This window comes from Schistocerca nitens, chromosome 4, assembly GCF_023898315.1.
Source record: "Schistocerca nitens isolate TAMUIC-IGC-003100 chromosome 4, iqSchNite1.1, whole genome shotgun sequence".
NCBI lineage: Eukaryota > Metazoa > Arthropoda > Insecta > Orthoptera > Acrididae > Schistocerca > Schistocerca nitens.
Window position 1 is genome coordinate 503,421,147 of NC_064617.1, and position 24,863 is coordinate 503,446,009.

Here is a 24,863-nt window from a genome sequence, read left to right on the forward strand (position 1 = left end):
CTCATTAAAACGGCCTCTAACCTGCCTCCTACAGCACCTGTGCCTATGCCTCTGGTTGCTACTGGCTTTGATCTAATGTTGTTTATTAAGTTTCATAAAGACCAAATGTCGCAGTTGATGACGGCAGTCCAGTGCTCATTAATGCATTGATGCTGCATCAATTCTGCTACAATATGCAGCCATATTCACGGCACCATCTCCATGCATTCTACCATTCTGAGTTTTCAATGAACAACAAGAGAAATGGAATGAGTACTACACTCAGATCGATGATCATTGTGCTACACATCAAGCGCAAAGTACCATGAAACTTTCTTATTTCTTGTCAATGGCCAGAACAGGAGTTTACCACCTCATTCCGAAGTTATTCCTGGCTAGTAGGCTAAAGTTGCTAGTTTCTGAAGATTTAGTTGCTGCCCTCACTAAGCATTAAGAGGATCCGGTACAGGTTGCTGCAGCTCGTTACAAGTTCTTTTGATTGCAGAAAAAGCCAGAATAGACTTACCATCAGTGGGTCACTGAACTTAAGGGTTTGACACGACAGTGTCATTTTCAACGTGGCTGTGGACATTTCTATAGTGAAGCAATGATTCATGATGCCAGACAGTGTGATTTGTGAACAAATGCTCAAGCATTCTGATCCTGCTTGGAGACAAGCGCTACAAATTACTGGACATGAGGACTTGTGTGACAGTGACGTGGAAAACTTTGAGGTAGCTCCCATTTGCAGTGTAATGCAAAGTTACAAACAGGTACGGCCTTGTGACTGACCACTGCAGGCAAACAGGCCACCATGCCGTGGACCGCGTAAACAAGTGTCAACACGTGTGTTTGCTGTGAAATCATGTTCCCGTTGCTTTTCCATGCATAAAAGACAAAATTGTCCTTCGCGGAATATGTCTTGCTTTTCTTGTGGAAAGCCATGTCATGTACAGTCTGTTGTGTTTGCAATGGAAAAAGAACTCAACCCACGACCGCTCTTATAAGTGCGGAGCACCTTTTCATTCAGTGAACGTAGCTTTTTCTAAACCTGCTGCCAATACCAGTAATGACCAAATTCAGGATGTGCCTTCAATCTCCGTCCCCTCCCCGTCAAGTGCTGTGCAATGGCAGTCAAACAAACTGTTTGTGAACTTAGACGCTGGCGCTTCCATTACATTGTTTAATTGTGCAGTTCACAGGACTGATTGATTGCTTTCACTTACAAGTTACTGCCAAAGAGTCAATGCAACTATTCCAAATAGAGAAGGAAGCGCTCGCTATTACCTACGGTGTGACAAAGTTTCACCATTATCTCTTTGGTTAGAAGTTTTCCCTAGTGACGGGCCATAAGCCACTTCAGTCTTTTTTTCAGCCATCCAAACCTGTTCCGGCATGCACAGCTCAGAAGCTACAACATTAGGCTTTGGTATTGTCTCAGTATAAGTATGAAATATTGTACAGGCCCATGTCGAGGCATGGAAATGCTGACACCCTTTCTCGCCTTCCTGTTGGTCCCGATTCTGAATTCGATGCTACTGCCGCATCTTGTTATCATATCGATGCGCAGAAAACTGAACTTTTACAGATATCCCCCCTGCACTAAAGGAATTGCACAGGCCACAGAAGTAGACCCTGATTTGAACCTTTTGTTGCACTATATTTGTACTGCTTGGTATCATTCAGTGAAAACCATTCAGATCTTTTTTGTGTGGCAATATTTTGCTCATTAGCACCGCCTCTTCGTCCAGCATGGTGTGATTTTATTGCGAAATGGTTCTGCACAATTCCGTGTGCTTATTCCTAAAGTGTTGCAAAGGTATGTCTTGTGACTGCTCCACCGAGGACACTGGGGAATTGCAAGCACAAAACAGTTAGTACGTGAACACTACTTGGCCAGTCATGGTCGCCCACAATGAACAGATGAGGTCACACAGTGTCACGCTTGTGAGGAAACTCTATCGGTCCTGCCATACACGTTTTCAGATAGGCCAAATTCTCAAGCACTGTGGCAATGAGTGCATACTGACTTTGCTGGTTCCTTTTGGAACACTCGTTGGCTTATTGTTGTGGACTCTTGTAGAAAATATCCATTTGCAGTGCCCATGAACTAGAATATGTTGCATAGCACCATTCAGGCTCTGTCATCTATTTTTTGCTTGGGAGGTTTGCCTGAAGTGTTGACTACAGACAACAGACCACTGTTTACGGCTCAGGACTTTGAATAGTACTGCCAATGGTATCGCTAACCTTAACAGTGCTCCGTTTCGTGCTCAGTTGAATGGAGAAGCTGAATGACTTGAGCATACGTTCAAGCAACAGATGAACAAACATTGTGCCTCCCATACATGGGAGCAAGCGCTGTTGCTCTTCCTAGCAACATATCGCTCCCAGCCCCATGACGGTCTGTCACCAGCGGAGCTTATACATGGGTGGCACCACCACACACTGCTCTAGTTGCTGCACCCACTGCAGTGTACAGTGCCTCCCACACTCCGCAAATATCAGTTTGCACCAAATGATTCTGTTATTTTCAGAGTTTGTGGTTGCAACAGGCACTGGGAGAGAAGAACGATTCTTCGAAATTTGGGTGCTTACAAGTATTTATGAACTTTCCTTATTTTTGTGAAGAATTCTGTATTTTAAGGTAAATGTTCCTTCTTTCCTATACCAAAAAGTGGCAATCCTGAACTGAATGGTCTGTATAAGGTACATGCCATGTGAAGTAATGTAGTATTGAGCAGTGGGACCTAGCACCTTAGAACAAAGAAACACTTACATTTATTTACTAGCAGAAGTTCAAGTGTTAGTATAATGCGAACACATTTAACATGGTAGTTTTCGGGGGTGGGTGTTTTGAACCGTGGGTGCATCAAATACTAGTAGAGGTTGGGCCTGAACTACTTCATTTATGGCACTGCCAATCTCACAAGCAATTGCATCATAGCTGTTACTGATTGCTTTTTGTGCACTGCGGTTTTCTTTTCTCATTTCATTCTGAAGTAAGTGAAGAGACTAATCCTGGTCTGTCACGCAGTTTGATTATCAACTTCACAACAACGAACAGTTGGTGATTCCTATGACCATGTGTCAATTCTGCTTTCGCAGAAACACAGAATGTTGGTAAAGGCTGCTGCCCAGCAAGAGAAAGGGGGGTTTCTCCACATTGCTTCTCTCCCCTCAGGCAGATATAATTTAATTTCTGTATGCTTGCAGCTGACTGCCAGTTTATAGGATCTGCGCTCTTCACTACAGCTATCGGAAAACAAAACCTGTAAACGTTACTTCGACCACATCGGAATTCTTGAGTTATTTTTTGTACTACTTCTATACTAACTGCCTTGTGAGTTCTGCCTGTAGCATTGTCAAGTAGAGGTCGGATGGCTATGCTTGCCCACGAAAGGTCATTATATTCTGTAGATTTTGTAATTAATGAATTAAGTAGGAGAAAAAAATAATATGAAGAAAGACCTTAAATCAGAGAATCAGTTCACTGGCAGGTAAATGCTGCTGCTTCTCAACAGAAACAATCCTTTGTCAAAAGCTCCAATACAACCAAAAGAAGACCCAAGCAAAGACTATTTTGGGATAAGCATAGATGGGAAAGCATCTTTCAAGATGGTCTCACACGTGTACTTCTGTCATTCAGTTAATAAGCATAGATGGTAAATTAGCAAGAGACAAGTGAGGAAGCGCAGATGACAGTTAATGCTTCTTAAGAAATTCAGGTGCTGACTGTCAGAGAGTATCACAAAATTATAATTACTCAATTAACCACATCCCAAAATAGCAACACATTGCAATTTAAGCTTAGGAAATGAGATAGATGGTTGAAGAAAAGAAACTACACACCTATAGTAGCGACGTGCTGTTTCTTGCACCAGCCATCCTATACTGAGACTGGCATCTGGAACTGGGATAAGAAACTTCTTATCCTCAACACACACTCTTATAGCATATGCCACTGAGGCTTGAGAAGTGGGTGGTAGCAAACGCTGAGATGATGAAATTTCCCCACTGTGACTGGTACAAACATCCAGTTGAGACGATCGACCTTTGTGAGGTTGCTGGCGTTTCCATCTGCAAAATTAAGATTTATCAAATGATTCACAAATCACATTACATATTTTATCAATTTTGATAAATCTCCAAGGTTGTAACTGATGGTGGGTTTAGAGCATATAGAGTAACTGTAAACGAATAATTAAGAAAATGGAGTAATGTCCTCCTGATAGTTAGATCATTAAGAGATGGACCACATCCTGGGATCAGACGAGGATGGGGCAAGGAATCAGATATTACTTTTTCAAAGGAATAATGTTGGCATCTGGCTAATTCTTTTCACAATATCTTGGAAGACCTAAATCTACCACCCCATGCAACCCCATAAAAAAACTGCATATGATAACAAAAATAATCAACATATGAAAATATAATAATGGATACATAAATAAAACTACTTACCAAGCAACGGCAGGAGAAAACACATGTAAAAGATATGGAAATGCACAAGCTTTCAGAGCCAGTGGCTCCTTTTCACAGAAGGGCTGAAGGGAAAGAAAGACTGATGAAGGAAAATAACTGTTGAGCTTTATGAATTAGAAGATTTGTGAAAAAGTCACCCAGAACCCTGGGTCAAGGGAGACTTACTGGATGGGATGAGAAGGAAAAATTGATTTCCATGCACTTAATTTGCTCTATTGTTATTTCTGAATTTTGATATAAGACTTTGTTTATGGTTCACAATACACAAAGGGGTCTTCTTCCAATAGCCTTTAACTGATTTATTTGCAAAATTGACACCCTTTTTCTTTCCTTCTTGCCACTTTCCTTGCTATTAAGTGACCCTTTCACATTTTTGTGTGTTTCTTTTTCACCAAGTTGCATTGAATGACGGTTACTGTCATCAGTTGCATTGTTTTATTTACCAAATATAGTCGATTCCTATTTCTTGGATGACTTCCTCCCTCTGTTTGCCATGTCTATATGTTTTTGTCTCTCATGTACTTGCCCATTCGCAATTTATTGTTGATAATAGGATAGACTGCTACTCACCATACAGTGGAGATGCTGAGTCGCAGAAATGCACAACAGAAAGACTGTCCAGCATGTAAGTTTTCAGCCGAAAAGGTCTTCACTGGAATATGAGGCCCCTCCCCCCCCCCCCCTCCCACACACACACACACACACACACACACACACACACACACACACACACACACACACAACTGTGATTTACGTGTGTGGCATTTCTAGCCAAAAGCTTACTTGCTCGACTGTCTTTCTGTTGTGCTTATCTTTGACTCTGCTTCTCCGCTACATGGTAACAACCTATCCTTTTCATAATATTATAATTATTCCATCCTGGATTTTCCATGGTTTGATAATTTTTTTGTTTTCTTACGAAAAATTCCCATCACTTCTTGCCCATTCATTCATTCCTTCTTTTCAGCTCTTATCTGTTCTCACGATTTTAGCTCAATTTTCCTGTCTCTTTTTTTTATTTTTCTTATCTTTTTCCTTGCTTGCCTTACTTTTCTCATTTCATTTTTCCCTCTGCTACTTTGTGCCACTCTCATCATCTCTAGCACTACAAAACTTCCTCTTATTCCATGATGAATCCCATCACTATTCGGTCCTTTTGAAAACCTGTTTTTTCACTGCCTAAACTAAGGTCTCACATCCTGTTTCTTGAAACCTGCTTGTACCTGGGAGTCACCACCACAGGTCTAACACTCGAAGTTTCTACTTCTGAATGAAATCTCTTGCACTTAGCAATCTAATCTGTGACTTATATACTTCAACTACCAATTTCCACTCCATCACACTTCTCTCCTCATAAAAATCCTGCAGTTACCTGCTCCTTACATTTCCTAGGACGGCCCAAGGCAACTATAAGTTAAACCAACAGGCCGACTTCACCTCAAAACGCTATCCTAACTTCTCCTAAACTACATCTCATTCTTCACCAGCCCCTTTTACAGTTCCAAATACCTCTTGCACTTAGCAATCTAACCTGTGACCTACATACCTCGACTGCCAATTTCCACTCCACCACACTTCTCTCCTCCTAAAAATCTTGCAGTTATCTGCTCCTTACGTTTCCTGGGATGTCATCATCCACCAAGGCAGCTACAAGTTGAACCAACAGGCCAGACTTCACCTCAAAACACTATCCTAACTTCTCCTAAACTACTTCAGCAGTGGTACTTCCATCTCTGACCCACTCCAGCTCCGTAAACAGCCACACCATCAATCACCACTCCACTGCTACAAACTGAGCCAGGCCAACCTTTAACCTCTCCAGAGCAACAGTAAGTCAGGATCACAAGAACCAGCCACAACAGTACAGTGTTCTTAACCTTTCATCTATGGCTCACTCCCCTCCTGAGTTATCTGCATTTTACAAGGGTCTCACTCTCAGTCCTAAACCTGCATTTAATAATGGTGCTTTGGTTCAGGACCTATTTCTCTTCACACATAATGTCAACAGGAAACATCACTTTTCAATTCAGTCTGAAAAAATTACTAACAATAAACATGACACTGAACCCTACCTTGAACTGTTCCGACCACAATCCCAACTTGACCAACCACCACTACCTCAAAATCACCCCTTCAGAACTTTCCAAGAAATCGTAACATCCAGCACTGCTTCACTACCCCTTCTCAAGTCCGTAAAACATAAATTCCAGCCACTTCATTTCCCGAAACCTGATAACTCCATCATTATCCTTCCGGTGGACAAGTGAGCTACCACTCTGTTACTTGACTGACGAGATTATGTAAGTGAGGGTCTGTGCCAGCTTACTGACACTTCTCCATACAGCATCTGCCATCAAGGTCCCATCCAATCAGTACAAATACTCCCATCTTTTCTTTCTTCCTAAGATCCACAAAACTCCACAGTCGCTGGCTTCAAAGCACTCACTCAATGTATCTCTGCTTTGGATGATAAGCACCTGCAACCTATAATATAACAGGGTGTATACGTAGACAAGGAAAAAAGTTCTCGGATTTTTCCCGGATCTCTCAGTTAAAAATACATTTTCTGCCAAGTGAAAATACACTTTTTCCGTGTTAAGTGACAATATACTTTCCGTCAGAACTGTAAAACTTATCAATCCTATGAATGGATATGGTTTTATACAGCAGCGTAGAATTTCTCGGCAATTTAGAAAACGAAACTCAGGGGGAAAAAACACATTTTGGAGAGATCTTCGATGTGCAGCAGCATGTACGCTGTACATTTTCGTATTACGAAAGTAAAAATTCGAATTCCACCAACAAGAAAAGTTAATGGTTTAAGTTAATATACATAGTGTTGCTACAACAAAAGAAAAGCTTCCGCATGTTACAAGAAAAGCAAAGCTCCCACATATAATGTTTGTCTCGAAGATTAACAAGCTACAAGAGAAGCTAAGCTTTCACATATAATGTTGTTAGCGCATGTTACACTTTACGAGACGTCACACAAATACGCCAGTAAAATTTTTAATACCGACATAAATCTCTGATCTTCTGGGCTCGAAATTCTTCTAGCTGGCTCATTATCAAAGAGTTGATTTTTAAATTAGAGCAAACGCTCTGTGATTTAAGAAATTCATCATACATTCTCACACATGGTTCATCTTGCGTAAAGGGAAATTTACTTTGAAAATAACGCTTTACGAACCACAATTCGCAATATTTTCCCGCAACCTGTTAGAAATAGATTCATTTCAGCAGTTGCCAGAGAGCGCCACATAAAAGGTGTCACTGTGCTTGCGCAGCTACGGTGATGTAGGAAGCCCGTATGTTTGTACGTGTAAAACATTAAAAGATTTTGCTTACATTATGTCATAAAAGAAACAAGACATCAGAGGATACTCCAAGAGCATCGGAATTTCGTGGACCATACTAAAATACATAGTTCGCCTTAAAGCACACATTCATATGTCCAGTTTCCCAATGACGTAAGTCTCAACCTGATATTAAGCTTTTCGGTGGGGTTTTTTGGGCATAAATTTTCTTGGAGTACCAGTACTGTATTATCACATGTTTAGTTCTTTATTATGGCATAATGCCATTCATGCTAGAAGATGAAAATGTGCACTTGAAATGCAGTGAACAGTTGAAACTAGCCAGTAGTGTGGAATTAAACACTTCGTTTCAAATAAATTTACTGCTTCAGCAGGAAAGCTTAATAAAAGTCAAAATTCTTTAGCTAACCGAGAACCCCCCGCTCACTAGATTCAGGCCTGCTGCGCACACGTGAATCTGACAGCTTTGGTGCACCAGTAAAATTTTTCCGGGTACCCCATGTGGCTGGTTGTTGCTACTGCTTCTTACACAGCCAACAGTCACATTTTGTAGCCAGAAGGGGGATAAAATATTACTCATACACGACTCAACTGCGCGTGTGCATGAGCCCGCTCGTAACTGCTTCTATGAATCCAATGTAAACAGTTGTGATGTTACGCTCATCGGAGGAAATTTGTTGTTATGAAGCATTGCATGGTTTTCCTAAAGCACATTTTGCTGTTGGCAGACACTTGTACGTGCACTGTGGTATTTTATATGGTGCACTTCCTTTGAAATTAAGTTTTATTTTCGTTTTTTTCTCTCATTTATGTTTTAATGCTGCAGTATCATTCTGCAGTAGCGGGATACAGTAATATCCTTTGTTAGAGTATCGGTTCTTACCAGTCAAAATCCAAAAAATTTAACTGAAAACTAAAACAACGAAAAATTCCCAGGATTCTAAAAAATTCCCAGTTTTTTCCCGGTTTTCTCCCAGATGAAAAAATCCCTGGGTTTTTCCATGATATCACGGGTCGTATACACCTGTATAAAAACTCTCCTCCTACACTGAGGACAGCAACCACTTCCTAGACAGTCAGAAATCATTGCGCATTCCATTACCACCACACCCCTTGCTTGTCACAATTGATGCCACCCACCCCCATCTATGCCAACAGTCTCCATGTACATGGTCTGTCCACTGTTGAATCCCCGACCACCTCCCTCCTGCTTCCAAACCTGTGATATCCTTCCTGTTCACTTTAATCACCTTTATTTTTATGAACAACTACTTTACCTATGAGGGTCCAACATACATATAGATCAGGGGAGTAGCCATGTGAACCAGGATGGCTTCTCCCTAAGCCAAGATGAGCCATACACGTGCCCTGATATGGATTTTGGTATCCATTGAACCTCTTTGGTTGCATTGCTAAGTTATGGCTTCTTGGGCATCCAGTATGGTGGCACTTTTGAAGCAACACATGGATAACTTAAATGTGTGCACAGCTCGCAGCTGTGCTGTCTGGTGAGGGAGCTGTTTGTTGGAGGTCAGTGAGGAGTCACCCGTTGGATGAAGTCGTGTTTGGAATCATATCATGGTGGGCTGCTCCCTGTGTTTAGATTGCTGGTGTTTCATCGTGAACTGTGCCTTTGTCTACTGAAGAGCTGGGGCCTTATTCTGTCTGCAAGGTGATGAAGCCTCATGCTGCAGTTCATTTCGGCAAGTTCACTGCTGCCTTTGCTGGTGGATGTGGCAACCTACATCATCCATAATTGACTTGGGCCTAAAGCAGGACCCATACTGAGCTCCACAATTGGCGGAAGTCAGGCTAGGCGCAAACTGAGACGTGTATAGCTTGTGTGAAGTGACATGACACTACAGCACGCCACGCACGTTCCGCACAAGTCGAGCGGGTCCAGCGCATATTGCAACACATACACCGTACTTCGCATGTGCCGACTGGCGACGCTCTGCGCTGACAGAACTGAAGCACGCAAAATCTGTTATCTTTCTCAAATGATTTTACAGAAACTATTCACTGAATATATTTGAATTTTGTCTTACATGTAGCATGGCACTTTTGGCTCACCCAAGTCAGCTTTGTGGCGAGGTGCCTATCATCTCGCTAATGGACATTCTTATTGTGATGTACGCATTTTAGTAAGACACTACGCAAAACTAAAAAAATTGTTTGCAATGAAAATTAGGGGTTGCTATGATTTTGCATTTGGTGCGTATTACACTACATATTGCTGCGTATGAAATTTAGCTAACATGTTGAATTTTTGTTTGGACTTGGGAGGAGGACTCTATCTGCCTCCAGTCTCGAGAAAATGGATCCTATGTGGTGCGCTCACTTCCGATCTCACACCTGAGAGAATGAAATACTCGCAAAATCTCTCACATCTCCTAAACCGCTCGAGACATCGAAACGAAAGTTTGGCAATTGATAGCACAGAAGAAGCAGAGTGTTTTTCCAATTCTTAAACACACGGAACTTTCTTATCTATGGCAATATATCAGTTCTTATACTTCCCTTTTTATTTTATTTCATTTCAGTGACTAATTTTTTAAGAGTTATCGACAGCTAGGTAACAAGAGCTAGTATGAAAATAAACATGAAGTCTCTTCTTTTATGTTACTGCAAGCCAACACTATGAGGTTTTTCGTAAGCTATTGAGCTCTGTGATTGCCAATTACTTGTTTAATGAGGCACTCCGTTTCGGAATTCAGTCGGAATAGCTGCTGTGAGACGAGTTTGGCAAATTACACTGTGACAAAGGAAGTACAATTAAACCTATCACCAAGAGAAATGTGGCCGCTACTCATAAATTGTGATGCTTCTTCGAATGAAAAAAGGTTAACAATTCACACAAAAATAGATTGCCAATTCTGTTGGAATTTTGGTGGAATGCCCGTAACCCATCATATTTTTAACACTGAGCAACTGGAATGGAAACTTACCAAAGGATTTTATTCCTAATCTTGATCTGAGCAGTATTAAAATAGTGACAAGCGTTCCTTCAGGTGGAATGATAGGCACATGCCAGATACTGGTTACTCACCTACGGCTTGCCAAACTGTGATCGCGAATAAAATACAGGGTGTCCGAAAAGACTTTCCCTGATTACATAAATGGATAATGCAGGCTAGAAGTAAGATACAAATATGAAACTTGTGTCGAATTGTTTACAACTATCAAAGTTTTTTTTTCTGTTTTAGGTTCGCAGTACGTAAGTAGTGGAAGAGGTGCAGTGCCCAAGAAGCCATGTTAACCAATCAGGAGAATCGTGTCCTGTGGTACCATGAGACACGATCACCAACCACAGTGCAGAGACACTTCCAGACAACATTTGGGTGGAATCCACCTGATGTTAAGAGCATTAAAGCCTGGTATGAGAAGTTCAAGAACACAGGATCGGTTGCTGACCTTCCAAGGTCTGGTCGACCAAGAACCTCAGCAGACAGGGTGGAAGCTGTAAGGCAGTCTTTTCTGCGAAGTCCGAAGAAATCGAAGCGCAGGGCCTCACGTGAATTACAGATGCCAAAAAGCTCTCTCCATGACATTTTACACAAATGTTTATTGTTTCGTGCATACAAAGTGCAAATCGTTCAGGCCTTGTTGACCAATGACAGTACACGTCGATATGACTTTGCGGTCAAAATGCTATCACGTATTGAGGACGATGATGGTTATCTCAGATGAATTGCCTTTTCCAACGAAGCAACCTTTTTTGTCAGTGGAGTAGTGAATCGCCATAATGTGTGCATTTGGGGTTCACAACCCCCTGGCGAGGTCATGGAGTGCACCAGATGCAGTCTAAAGGTGAATGTTTGGTGCGCGTTATTGCACGATCGAATTATCGGGCCATTCTTCTTCGCTGAGGCTACCATCACGTCTTCAGTGTATCTGGACATGTTGCAACTGTATGCTGTTCCTCAGCTGCTTCAGTATCACCCCGATGTCTTGTTTCAGCAAGACAGTGCACCGCCTCATTGGGGTTTGGACGTCCGTGCCTATCTCGATATCATCTTTCCTGGGTGATGGATTGGTCGTGATGGGCCAACGGTTTGGCCCCCACGCTCTCCTGACATAACCCCATTAGACTTCTTTTTATGGGGTTATGTCAAGGACGAGGTCTACCAAACACATGTACCACATCTTGAAACCCTGCGGCAACGGATAACCACAGTCGTTGAATCGATCCCTCCAGTGATGTTGGCTAATGTGTGGACGGAAATTGAATATCGTCTAGATGTGCTACGTACTACCAATGGTGCTCATGTGGAAGTTTACTGATGTGTGAAAAAAACTTTGATAGTTTGTAAACAATTAGACACCAGTTTCATATTTGTATCTTACTTCTAGCCTGAGTTATCAATTTATGTAATCAGGGAAAGACTTTTTGGACACCCTGTAGTTGCTACAGAGAAAAATAAACAATTGATCTGTCGCACAACACAATGGTCAGTGTATTGTCAGCAGCGGAGGATAATGCATGCGACAGGAATGCAGAAGCTAGCCATGTGTGCCTCGTGAGTTGGAGCTCGAAAAACATTCTCATGAAAGTAGATCTGCCTTTGTCAGCAGTATATTTCAACAAATTAAATATATCTAATCGTGACACTCTTTTAGGATATTCCTGCTTTCGTAATAATACTGACCATTTTCTTTATTTGTGTAACCTGTTGTATAATTAGTTTATTAATGCTGATAATGTGCAATCAACAATTGAAATACTTTTTCACATCACGGCGAACCAATTAAAACATTGTTATTTGTGACTGCTTTTAGACTGTTTCTAGCTTGCAGTGGAAACGTGATGTTCACATGCATGTAGTACAGTACAGTACATATATAACATTATTACATCCATATCCAAGTAATCACCGTGCGACTTCTATACTTCATATCTTGGACGCTTTTTACCAGGAGCACAAAGAGGTCACACATGTGGAGATTATCCCTTTCCAAATTTTTGTAACAGATCATACAGATACGCCAGCATACTAGGCAGCGAGAATATAACCTTGTTTTACTTTCCTGCTTTGCTTCTGAATCACATGATTTTATAATACAGGGTGATTCAAAAAGAATACCACAACTTTAAAAATGTGTATTTAATGAAAGAAACATAATATAACCTTCTGTTATACATCATTACAAAGAGTATTTAATAAGGTTTTTTTTCACTCAAAAACAAGTTCAGAGATGTTCAATATGGCCCCCTCCAGACACTTGAACAATATCAACCCGATACTCCAACTCGTTCCACACTCTCTGTAGCATATCAGGCGTAACAGTTTGGATAGCTGCTGTTATTTCTCGTTTCAAATCATCAATGGTGGCTGGGAGAGGTGGCCGAAACACCATATCCTTAACATACCCCCATAAGAAAAAATCGCAGGGGGTAAGATCAGGGCTTCTTGGAGGCCAGTGATGAAGTGCTCTGTCACGGGCTGCCTGGCGGCCGATCCATCGCCTCGGGTAGTTGACGTTCAGGTAAACTGTTTATACCAACGTTTAATACACCACCTATCAGGAGGTTTAACACCATACTTCGTTCGAAATGCACGCTGAACAACTGTCGTCAATTCACTTCTGCCGTACTCAATAACACAAAAAGCTTTCTGTTGAGCGGTCGCCATCTTAGCATCAACTGACGCTGACGCCTAGTCAACAGCGCCTCAAGCGAACAAATGTACAACTAAATGAAACTTTATAGCTCCCTTAATTCGCCGACAGATAGTGCTTAGCTCTGCCTTTTGTCGTTGCAGAGTTTTAAATTCCTAAAGTTGTGGTATTCTTTTTGAATCACCCTGTATTCCTTGCTTCCTTATTCTCTACCCTCTGTCCCTTCTTGCGTTCTGAAAACATCGCAGAGGCTTATGATACAATTCCAGCGGCCAATGGCTCACCAGTTACTGAAGTATGCATTTTTCTTGACAGAAGAAAAACAAAACAAAACAAAACAAAACTATACAGATACAAATTACAGAAATGTATAATGTACTTACGAAAAAAGCTGGAGCATTTAATTGGCGAAAAACAGAACACTACACCAAGGCAATAAAATTTAGTATACGGTAAGGCAATATTTATCGTATTGGCAATAACTACCACTGCTGGGCAATAACTACTACTGCTCATATGCGCTGTGCTGATGTGAGCATATGGCCGGGCTACTTTTCTGCCCCCCGCCTCAAACTTCCCACTGTGCTAGCGAGGCACGTGCAACGCGCGGCGCAAGAAACTGTGCCACAACCACAACGCTGTGCAACCTGGCGTAGGCGCGTTTCACGTCCCAGCCGCGTCATGTCGCAATTTGCGCGGTCCCATTTGAACATGTAAAGTTACAAAAATGCACGCTGCGCTGCACCGCACCACACACGATATATGCGTCTCAATTTGCGCCTAGCCTTAAAGTGTTGGTGATGGCTACCGAGACTAACTTCTACTTTGTTTTCTGTTCTTGACCGATCATTCTACTAAACTTAACTCGGCCAATGCATTAAAAATAGATCAGCATCCTGAACGTCATTTAGCCTAATGCTCATTTGATCGTAATTCTTGCTTTGCACAGATGGTGTATGAGTTTGTAAATTTAACTATTTTGTATTCCTGAAGTTAAGCACTTCCACTCAAGTTTAACACTTGTGTTTTATTTCAGGGTGTATACGTCGACAAGAAAAAAGAATTCCCGGATTTTTCCCAGATTTCCCAGTTAAACTTACACTTTCTCCTGGATGAAGATACACTTTTTCCATGGTAAGTGGCAGTATACTTTCCCTTGGAACTGTAAAACTTATCAATCCTTCGAATGGTTACAGTTTTATACACTGACATAGTACTTCTCGGCTCTTTAGAAAACCAAAATCAGTAGTAATAAAAAAAAACCACACACACATTTTGGAGAGATCTTTGATGTGCAGCAACATGTACGCTGCATATTTTCGTATCACTTAAGTGTACATTTAAATTCCACCAAACTCGGCATGTTACTTTCCGAAGCATTGAAATCAAGATTGCAATGTGATTTGTAGCCATCATAGCTCATGTCACGTGATCTCGCCAGTCGATGACAGGATATTCGTGCATAGGACACATGATGTAGTCAGCCAACAGCGATATCACTGTTAAGTGCACATAAATAGGAAATGTTAAATTATTATACATACTGTTACTACAAGAAAAGCAGAGCTTTCACATATTATCTTGGTCTCAAAGATTAATATGCTGCAAGAGAAGCTAAGCTTTCACATACAATGTTGACTTTTTGTGTGCGTGTTACACTTTAAGATACATCCCACAAATGCGCCAGTAAAATTTTTAATAAAGACATAAAAGTCTTGATATTCTGGGCTAAAAAATTTTCTAAACGTTTGTACTCAAAGACTTGATTTTTAAATGAGAGTCAAAAGCTCTGCGATTTAAGAAATTCATCTTACATTCTCGTACATAGTTCACCTTACATAAAAGGAAATTTACTTTGAAAATAACGCTTTTCAAATAATCATTCGCAATATCTTCCCGTGACCTGTTAGAAACACGTTCATTTCAATAGTTGCCAGAGAGCACCAGATAACAGGCATCACCACACTTGTGCAGGATGTTCATAAGTGTAAGACATTAAAAGATCTTACATTATGTCATAAAAGAAACAAGACATCAGAGGAAAAACTCCAAGAGAATCAGAATTTCGTGAACCATACCAAAGCGCGTAATTCGGCTTAAAGTGGACATTCGTATGTGCAGATTCGGATGTAAATTTTCTTGGAGTACCAGTACCGTATTATCTAATGTTTGGTTCTTCATTATGGCATATTGTCATACGAGCTAGAAGATGAAAACATGCACTTTTGAAATGCAGTGAATAATTGAAACTAGCCCAATAGTGTGGAATTAATAAATTGACTGCTTCATTGGAAAAGATTAATAAAAGCCAAATTTCTTTAGCAAATCAACAAAAATAACTTCATTGTTGTGTAAGGCGATTAATACTTGACTGTCAGAAAGGTGGAAATAAAATAAAATCTGAAACTAATAACATATTTTAGCGATCCATACTCATGTCAATGTATTTTAATTCACTTGATAGCTCCTGGCCACAGAAATCCATTCTGTTTTCACTTAACATGAGAGCAATAAACGAAGAGGAAACAGCAGAATCACTAAATGTAAATGCCGGTCACGTGGAGATTATCCACTTTCCCACTCTAACTCAGACTGCTCTGTGCATCAGGCAAAAAAAAAAAAAAACACTCGCAATCAATATTGGGTGGGATAATTTGTAACCGGGAGAACAAGAACTCATCAGAAAATTTGCATTCTTTATTGCCTATAGCTAATAACTTGCTTTTTTGTGTGACTTACAATTAAATATAAGATACATGAAACTAGTAGAAGAGACAAGCAAGACAGTACACATTTCTTCAGCATTTTTTCTCTCCAACATTGTTACAGCTTTACATGGCATGCTTTCCTTTCTGGGAAAGAATCTATTACCTCATCAAAGATTGTCAAATGTTTTGCTACATGAAAAAAATAAATGTCTTTGTCTAATACTGAGAAAGCTGTTAATACAAACAATGCTCCAGACTTGTGTGGTTTCTCAATCTGATTACATGTATTTTGTCACTGTCTGCTAGATAAAATGAAATAGGCCTGTCTAATATTGCAGCTATTGTAACACACACCAAATAAACGAGACTGTTTTGGCACAAATGGTCATTTTTATAACCCGAGAAAATATAATTCACAAAGTACCAATATCAAATGCTTATTAGGCCTACTACAAGCAAAAAGCTTTATGTTCGGAAATAGTTTCACATTTCACTCATACACTCCAGCTTCTCAAGCATGAGATCGAAAAGTAGTAGTATGAAATTTTTATATAAATTTGGAATCGTCTTATTCTTTCATTTCTTCTCCTTCCTCGTTCTCCCAAACAATCTTGTCATCACTAATTCTGTAACTTATTTTGCGGTTAACTTCGCTAACCCTGCCACAATCAACGGTTTAGTTATCCCGCATTTATTCTCCGGTTAGGCTTTATCATGTGTTCATACAACTTGTTTTCCGCACTACTCAGGTGGCTGCTACCGGGGACAGTACAACTGGTCCTATCAAAATTTCATTTTCTTGGATACACCAAGAAGAAAATACATAATCTTTCTTACCTACGATTCCTGTTAGTCATTTATTTCCACTCTGGTAGACTGAATCTATGGATTTCGCTGGTAATTATAACCTCGCTGATCACTCGCAAACACAGTCAACCACATAAACAAACAGCGACTGCCATTCACCCGTTCGGCTTTATTCCACTCAACTCGTATAGCCCCGTCCCCTTCTGTCTGTAGGAAAGTGTATTTCTAGATGCGACAGGATTCTCCTGGCAGATACACGACGTACACTAAACACACATTCAAAATTCAACTTATGATTCATTGAGAAATAAACTTAGAATATGTTCTAAAATGTTCAAAAACCAACAGAGATGCATTTCAAAATCATATGAATAATCGACAGACCAACGTGCGCTGGATACTAGGCACTTTGTGAAACAAGTTTTTTTTCCTCAAGAATATGAATTTGGCGGCTCCCTCCCATTCCCTGAAATTGCCGCCCAGGGTACATGCCCCGGTTTGCCCCCAGTGAATCTGACAACTTGCACGCGCCAGTAAAATTTTTCTGAGTAGCATTTTGTAGCTGCTGCTTATACAGCTAACAGTCACACTTCTGTAGCCAAAAGCGGGAGAAGGTACTACACATGCGCAACTCAACTGTGCATGCGCATGAGTGTGCCTGCAACTGCTCAAACGAATCTAAAGTAAACAGTTGTGACGTCACACTCATCAGAGACGGGGAGGTGGGGGTGACCTGGAAACATCTTTAATGCACAGCATCATGTACACTAAATATTTTCGTATTACAAAGGTGTAAATATGAATTCCACCAAACACAGCACATTAGTTTCTGAAGCATTGAAATCGAGACCGTAAGGTGCTTTTGTCAGCCAGGCATAGCTCACGTCACATCATTTCACCAGCCAACAGCAAAATCCATGTTAAGCAGTGCGAACATACAAATAAGGAAAAGTTAATTGTTTAAATTAAGATACATATAGCCTAGGTAAAAGAAAAGCTAAGCTTGCACATATATTATTGGTCTTTATTTGCGTGTGTTACCCTTTGAGACATATCGAACACAAATATGGCAGTACAATTTTACATTATGACTACCCTGTCCTGTCTTCTGGGCCCAAATTTCTTTTAAGTGGTTGGTCTTCAAAGTGTTCAATTTTGAACGACAGTCAAACGCTCAAACATTTAAGAAATTTATTGCACATTCTTTCACATAACATAATTCATCTTGTGTAGGAGGTAGATCTGTAAAATTCTGCTAACGCTGCAATATATACAATACTCCTAACCAAATTTGTGTGCTTATTCATCTTCAAGTGAACATTTATGTACATTCATGTATATATAACATTTAGAGAGCTTGTGTACATAGGATTTAGAGATATTACATTATGTCATAAAAAAAACAGGACATTAGAGAATACCCCAAGAACATTGGAATTTTGTACACCATACTAAAATGCATAATTTGTGTTAAAGTGCAGATTCATGAGTCAAATACACAATGAAGTAGGCCACAACTTTGTATAAAGATTTTTCAGTGTGATTTTTGGAATGCCAATTTGCTTGGCATACCAGTACTGTATTATCTCATGTTTGGTTCTTTATTTTTGCATAATGCCATATGTACCAGAAGATGAACACGTGCACTTGAAATTCAGCGAACAGTCGAACATAGCCAATAATGTGGAAAGAAACGTATTGTTTCAAAGACTTTGCGGAAAAGATTAATAAAAACCAAATTTCTTTTGCAAACCAACAAAAGTAGCTTCATTGTTAATGCATGGCAATTAATGATTGATTGCCAACAATGTAAAAATAAAATAATATCAGAAAACTGAAACTAATGACATATTTAGTCTTCGTAATTATGTGAATGTATTTTCATTCACTTAACAGCTCCTAGCCACAGAAATCCATTTTTGTAAATGAAAACACCAAAATCACAAAACGTAAACAAGTGTCACAAGGAGACTCCCCCTCCCCAACCGCAACCACCACCACCACCACCACCACCACCACCACCACAACAGCTCAGTCTGCTCCACACATGCTTGAATCTGGCAGCTTGGCCATAAGCAGGAAAATGCACTGGACATGTGCGACTTCAGCTCTGGGCATATACATGAACCTACTGGCAACTGCTCAAACAAACCTAATTAAACAGTTGTGATGTCATGCTTATCGAAAGCACTTTGTTGTTACAAAATATCACATAGCCTTCAAGACATTTTTCTGTTGGCAGATGCTTGTGTGCACACTATGTTTTGTTGTTATAAATGGCGCATTTTCTTTGCAACTTAAATTTTATGTTGGTGTTTTTCTTTCATCTATGTTTTATTGCTGCAGTATTATTCTGCAGTAGCGGGCTAAAGTAAGACTATCAGTTCCTAACAGTCAAAATTGGTGATGTTAAAAGTAAGAAGACTCTTGTCCTGAAGTAATAGGACTATGAGCAGACAAAATTTTGTCCACACCAACATTGTTATCTCTAACACAAGATGGACACAATTAACAAACTAAAGAAAAATGAAATGAGTACATTTGCAACTACATTAGGAAAAGGATAGAGTGCTGTTCTCTGTGAACATGACAAGTTGAGTTGTAGACAGGCACAACAAAAAGACTATTACCCATTTTGCTTTCCCCAAAGCCATTTTCGGAAATGAAAAAACATACACAGACTTGCACACAAACAAGAACACCTCATGGACACATGACCACCATTTCTGGCAGCTCGGACTGGAATGTAACTGTCATATTGAACGAAAGTAGCAATCTGGAGTGTGACGGGAGGGGTAGCAAAGTACAGGTGGGTGGAGAGAAGTATGGTGTCTGGCAAGCACACAGGGCTTTAATGGAGGTACAGGCACAACAGACGGGAGCTGTGGGGTAGGAAGTGGGAGAGGGGGTTGAGCAGAAAAGAAGAGGTGCAGGGAAGGGGAAAGATGGATGGATGTGTTGGCAGACAGTGGCACTCAATGAGGGTCCTGAACGTGAATAGCAACGAGGTGATGGGACAGTTGCTTACCATAGGTGTGTTGTAAGGATAACTCCCATCTGCACGGTTCAGAAAAGCTGGTGGTGGAGGGGACAATCCAGATGGCCTGGGTTGTGAAGCAGCCACTGAAATCAAGCATGTTATGTCCGTGCTCCACACTGTGCCACAGGGTGATCTACCATGCACTTGGTCATAGTTTGATAGTAACCATTAATCCTGATGGACAGCTGGTTGGTAGTCATACCAATAAAAAAGCTATGCAATGATTGTAGCAGTGCTAGTATATGACATTGCTGCTTTTACAGGTGGCCCAGCCTCTGATAGGGTAGGATAAGCCTGTGACGGAACCGGAATAGGAAATGCTGTTGGGTGGACTGGGCAGGCCTTGCACCTGGGTCTTCCACAGAGATATGATTCCTGCAGCAAGAGGTTGGGTTTAGGAGTTGTGTAGTGATGGACTAGGAAGTTATGAAGTTTGGGTGGTCAAGCGAACATCACTTGAGTTGGAAAGGATCTTGGGTAAGATGTCCCTCACTTCGGGGCATGATGGTAGGTAGCCAAAGACCTGACAAAGGATGTGGTTTCACTGTTCCGGTCCAGGGTTGTATTGGGTGATGCAGGAAGCACTCCTTTGTAACTGATTATTGGGGATGCTGGGAAGATTGGCAGCGTGCGGGGAAATGGAATGGTGAGACCTTCAGCATACAGGGCAAGTGAGTGCTTGTCACTGCAGATATGCTGTCCCCAGGTGACCAAGCTATGTGGGAGGAATTTTTGGGGAGGAATAGATGGCACCTGTTGAAATGCAGGTACTGTTTGTGGCTGGTGGGTTTTACATGGGCAGAGGTGTGGATGGAGCCATCAAAGAGGAGGAGGTCACGTCCAGGAATGTGGTATACTGGGTTGAGGAAGACCAAATGAAGTGGATGGGAGAGAAAGTGTCCATGTTGTAAAGGAATGAGCATAGGGTGTCTTGGGCCTGATTCCAGATCATGAAGATATTATCAATAAACATGAACCAGACCAGGGATTGAGGATTTTGGGAGACTAGGAGGGCTTGGCCATAGGGATCATATCCTTGTGGAAGATCCAGGTGCAAGACCTGCCCATCCACCCACCCTGCACCTCCTTTTCCAGTCCTGTCACAGGCTTATCCTACACCATCAGAGGCCGTGCCACCTGTGACCTGTGAAAGCAGCAACATTATATACCAGTTCAGCTGCAATCGTTGCACTGATTTTTATGTTGGTATAACTATCAACCAGCTGTTCACCATGATGAACCAAACTGTGGCCAAGAGCATGGTAGGTCACACTGTGGCACAACATGCAGCTGAACATAACATGCTTGATTTCAATGGCTGCTTCACAACTTGGGCCATCTGGATTCTCCTCTCCACCACAAGATTTTCTGAACTGTGGATGTGGGAGTTATCCTTACAGAACATTATCCACTCCCGAAATTATCCAAGCCAAAACCTATGGTAACCTACTGTCCCCATACCCTCCACGCAACAGTTTCAGCCCCCAATGTGCTATCTCCTCCCGATGCATGCCCCCCTCTCCCCCACTGTGTGTCGTCATCTGCCAATGCACCTGTCCATCTTTCCCTTTCCCTGCTACTCTCCTTTTCTAACCCCCCCCCCCCCCCCTCCTAACAGTCTCCTGATACTACGCATGGCAGCCTTGTCATCCCTCCATCCTGTATGTTCTGCAAGACAGTGCTCTTCTTTCTACCCATCCGTACCCTGCTATCCCCCCCTCCCCGCCAAACTCCAGACTGGTCCAATCTGTCAGAGATGATGGTGAAGTATGTGTGAGGTGTGTTTGCTCAAGTGAATCTGTGTGTGGAAAGCTCTTTGCTGAAGAAGGTTTTGACCGAAAGCTAAATGTGTAACAGTCTTTTTGCTGTGCCTGCCTGCAACTCAAGGGCCATCTTTACGGTGAGTAACAATCTATCCCTTTCCTAATATTGTTGATATTCCAAACTGGAGTTTCCACTGGTTGTCAGGCACACTTACAAGACATAAAGTGTCCACGACTAGTAAAATGGAACACATTTTGTCTCAATATGAATAACATCTCCAGTATTTTAACACAATCAAAGAAAGTTCACTTTTCATACACACCTTTCATTTGAAGAACAAGGTTGTGAAGCATCTTCAATGTTGTAGTCATCATCTGTGCTAGGATTTAGGCAATATTCATTCAAGTTCAATGATGAGTTCGGGTATGCTCTTTGTGGAGATATATCTGATGAGTGCACGCTCTCAGCAACCGCTCTTTGTCTTCCAGCAGATCCAATTAGCCCAGATCTGCCAAGCAAAATGAGAAAGTAACTTAGTACATCTGATTGGAAAATAGGAAAAAAGCAGAAAATAAATCCAGCTAAACACTGATGAAGTACTGTGAGATTGAAAATGCTGCTGAGAATGATTTTATGTCACAAACACATAATATTTTCTGTGACACAGTAAACTTTGACACGTAATTTGGTAGACACCTTTTTCCACACCAAGCACTGCAAAGTATTTTGAAAGTATAAAGCGCATTATCATTGACATCTGATGTAGAAGACAAACAAAAATGTAAGCCTACTTGTGCTGATAACACAAACACTACTTTGCATACACTAAAACAGAAAAAAAAGTTACTAAAAAAATTATATGGGCCTTCAAAAAGAAATGAGCCCGAGTGTGGAATGCGCAAACCAGTGACAGGAGGGTAATATCGGAGAGTGTGTAATGAGATGTGGTTCCACCCAGAGCGTGGAAGTTCACAGCCCGTTGCTAGAGGTCACACGTGGACGTCACGTGACAACAGAGCTAGCAGCAGCATGCATCAATCGTCCAACGTTGCCAGTCGCATTGCAAACAGTGACATGGAGGGGTCAACAGAAGAGCAAAGAAGTGTTGATCGTTTTCTGACAGTGGTAGAGTAGGAGGAATGGACATTCATCAACGAATGCCACAAGTGTGCGGCAAACACTGCATGTCCCTTGCAAGGGTCAAGGCGTGGCACAAGAGCTGCAGGGAAGGACGGGTGTCGTTAGCCGATGATGCACGGTCTGGAGCATCACACTGCATTACCGATGACATCATCCAGCTGATGGATGCACTCATTACCCAAGACAGCTGAGTGACAGTGAAAGCCAAAGCCACCATGGTCGGATTGAGCATCTCACCCGTGGGGTCATTCTGCCCCACGACAATACAAAGCCTCATACAGCCAACAAAGTCGCGGCACTCCTGCTTAAATTCAAATGGGAGGTTCTCGGCCACCCTCCATACAGTCCGTACATCTCTCCCTGTGATTACGCCATTTTTGGTCCCCTTAAAAAGGCTCTGAGAAGCAAACGATTCAACTCGGACGACAACGTCCACCTGTACATACGGAACTGGTTAACATCGCAGCCCTGGGAATTTTATGAGTCAGCCATTCACCACCTTGTGTCACAGTGGGACAAGTGTCTCAACAGCCAGGGCCAATACTTCTAACATGGAGGTACTGGTTTCTGTAATTATGGCTCTGGCTCATTTCTTTTTGAATGCCCCTTATACTTACATACTGTGCACGATTACATCAAACAATATGCCTGACAGGTGTGAAATATATGTAATGATTATAAATGATGCTGATCTAGAGAAAACCTATGAGTGAGTGTGTGTGTGTGTGTGTGTGTGTTTCTATCAGTGCAATGTCACTTGTCTCAGCAACACTTCCGGGTCATATCAGACATTACCGTCACAGTAAGAAAAAACTACTGCTGGCCAGAGGAAAGAAACTAAATACAGGTCTCTTGTTCCCTCTAAAACCATACTTAGACAGATCTGTGGAATCTCTCTCTCTCTCTCTCTCTCTCTCTCTCTCTCACACACACACACACACACACACACACACACACAATTTGTTATGAATAGGGACCTGGAAAACTCACATTTGCAATGAATGTGAAAAGAGATGAGAATTGTGCCTGAAAATTCTAAAATGAAAAATTATCTAATAAGTGCTATTTCATATGGAATTCTATCCAGATGAACTATTTTATCAAATCTGGCCTACATAAGATGCACACAACATAATGCAACATAGGACTCAGCTGTGGGACCTAGCGTCTTAGTACAAAGAAACATGTATGTTTGTCTGCTAGTTAAAGTTCAAAATCTGTATACTGTACATACTTTGACATGGCAATTTTAGATGGTGGGGGTTTTGGTCTGTCGTTGTGCCAAATACTAGTAGGGGTCAGGCCTGAAATACCTCATTTATGACACTGCAAATGTCCAGCAAGCAATTACAAAGTAGCAATTATTAAATGCTTTTTGCTGTGCCTTGCTCACTGTTCTATTTCCTTGTTTTGAAATAAGTGAAGGGACTAATCTCAGACCGTCACAAGAGTTCGATTGTGGTCCTCACAACACCAGAAGGGATTCGTGATCACCATCACCATGTCACTGTATTTACATCGCTATGTTTACATGTGACAGAACTTCCAGAATACGGAAACCAAATTTTGGAAACTGTTTTTCAGTGTCGTGTTTACAAGTTAGGGTCTGAAGCAGTTTTGCTAGGCAGGTCAGATATCAGTTTCCTGATAGGAAGTTATTTGGCACAAATGTCATCTCGAAATCAGCTGTTTTGCTTTCTGATCCAGTCAGCACAATGCTTCTCTTCAAATAAATATTAGAGGCAGAAAACTTCAAACACAGTCCAACATAAGCATCACTGAACAAAAAACCACTCCATCCAGATAAACAGAATTTTTTATAAATAAGAAAAAACTTGACAAAGCAAGTGTGTCAGTTGTGCATTAAAATGAGAGCAAATATTGACCAATTGTGGAATTGGAAATCCGGAAGAAACGATATTGGAATGTTTGTATGACCAACGAGAAGTGGTGATGTAGATTTATGAAATTTGGTTTTTGGAGCTCCCCATGCACGAATAGTGA

The 24,863-nt window shown here is 41.2% G+C and overlaps 1 protein-coding gene across 4 annotated transcripts in view; it reads right to left on the bottom strand.

The window, feature by feature from the left end:
• Positions 1-24,863, bottom strand: part of LOC126252967 (tonsoku-like protein) — a 286,128-nt gene that overhangs the window by 54,816 nt on the left and 206,449 nt on the right. For all 4 annotated transcript variants that reach the window (XM_049953987.1, XM_049953984.1, XM_049953985.1 and 1 more), the window contains exons 18-19: positions 22,042-22,227; positions 3,832-4,059 (exon numbers count right to left, since the gene is read on the bottom strand). In XM_049953987.1, the coding sequence (XP_049809944.1) occupies positions 3,832-4,059; positions 22,042-22,227 (414 nt within the window). The remainder of the gene's footprint in view (positions 1-3,831; positions 4,060-22,041; positions 22,228-24,863) is intronic.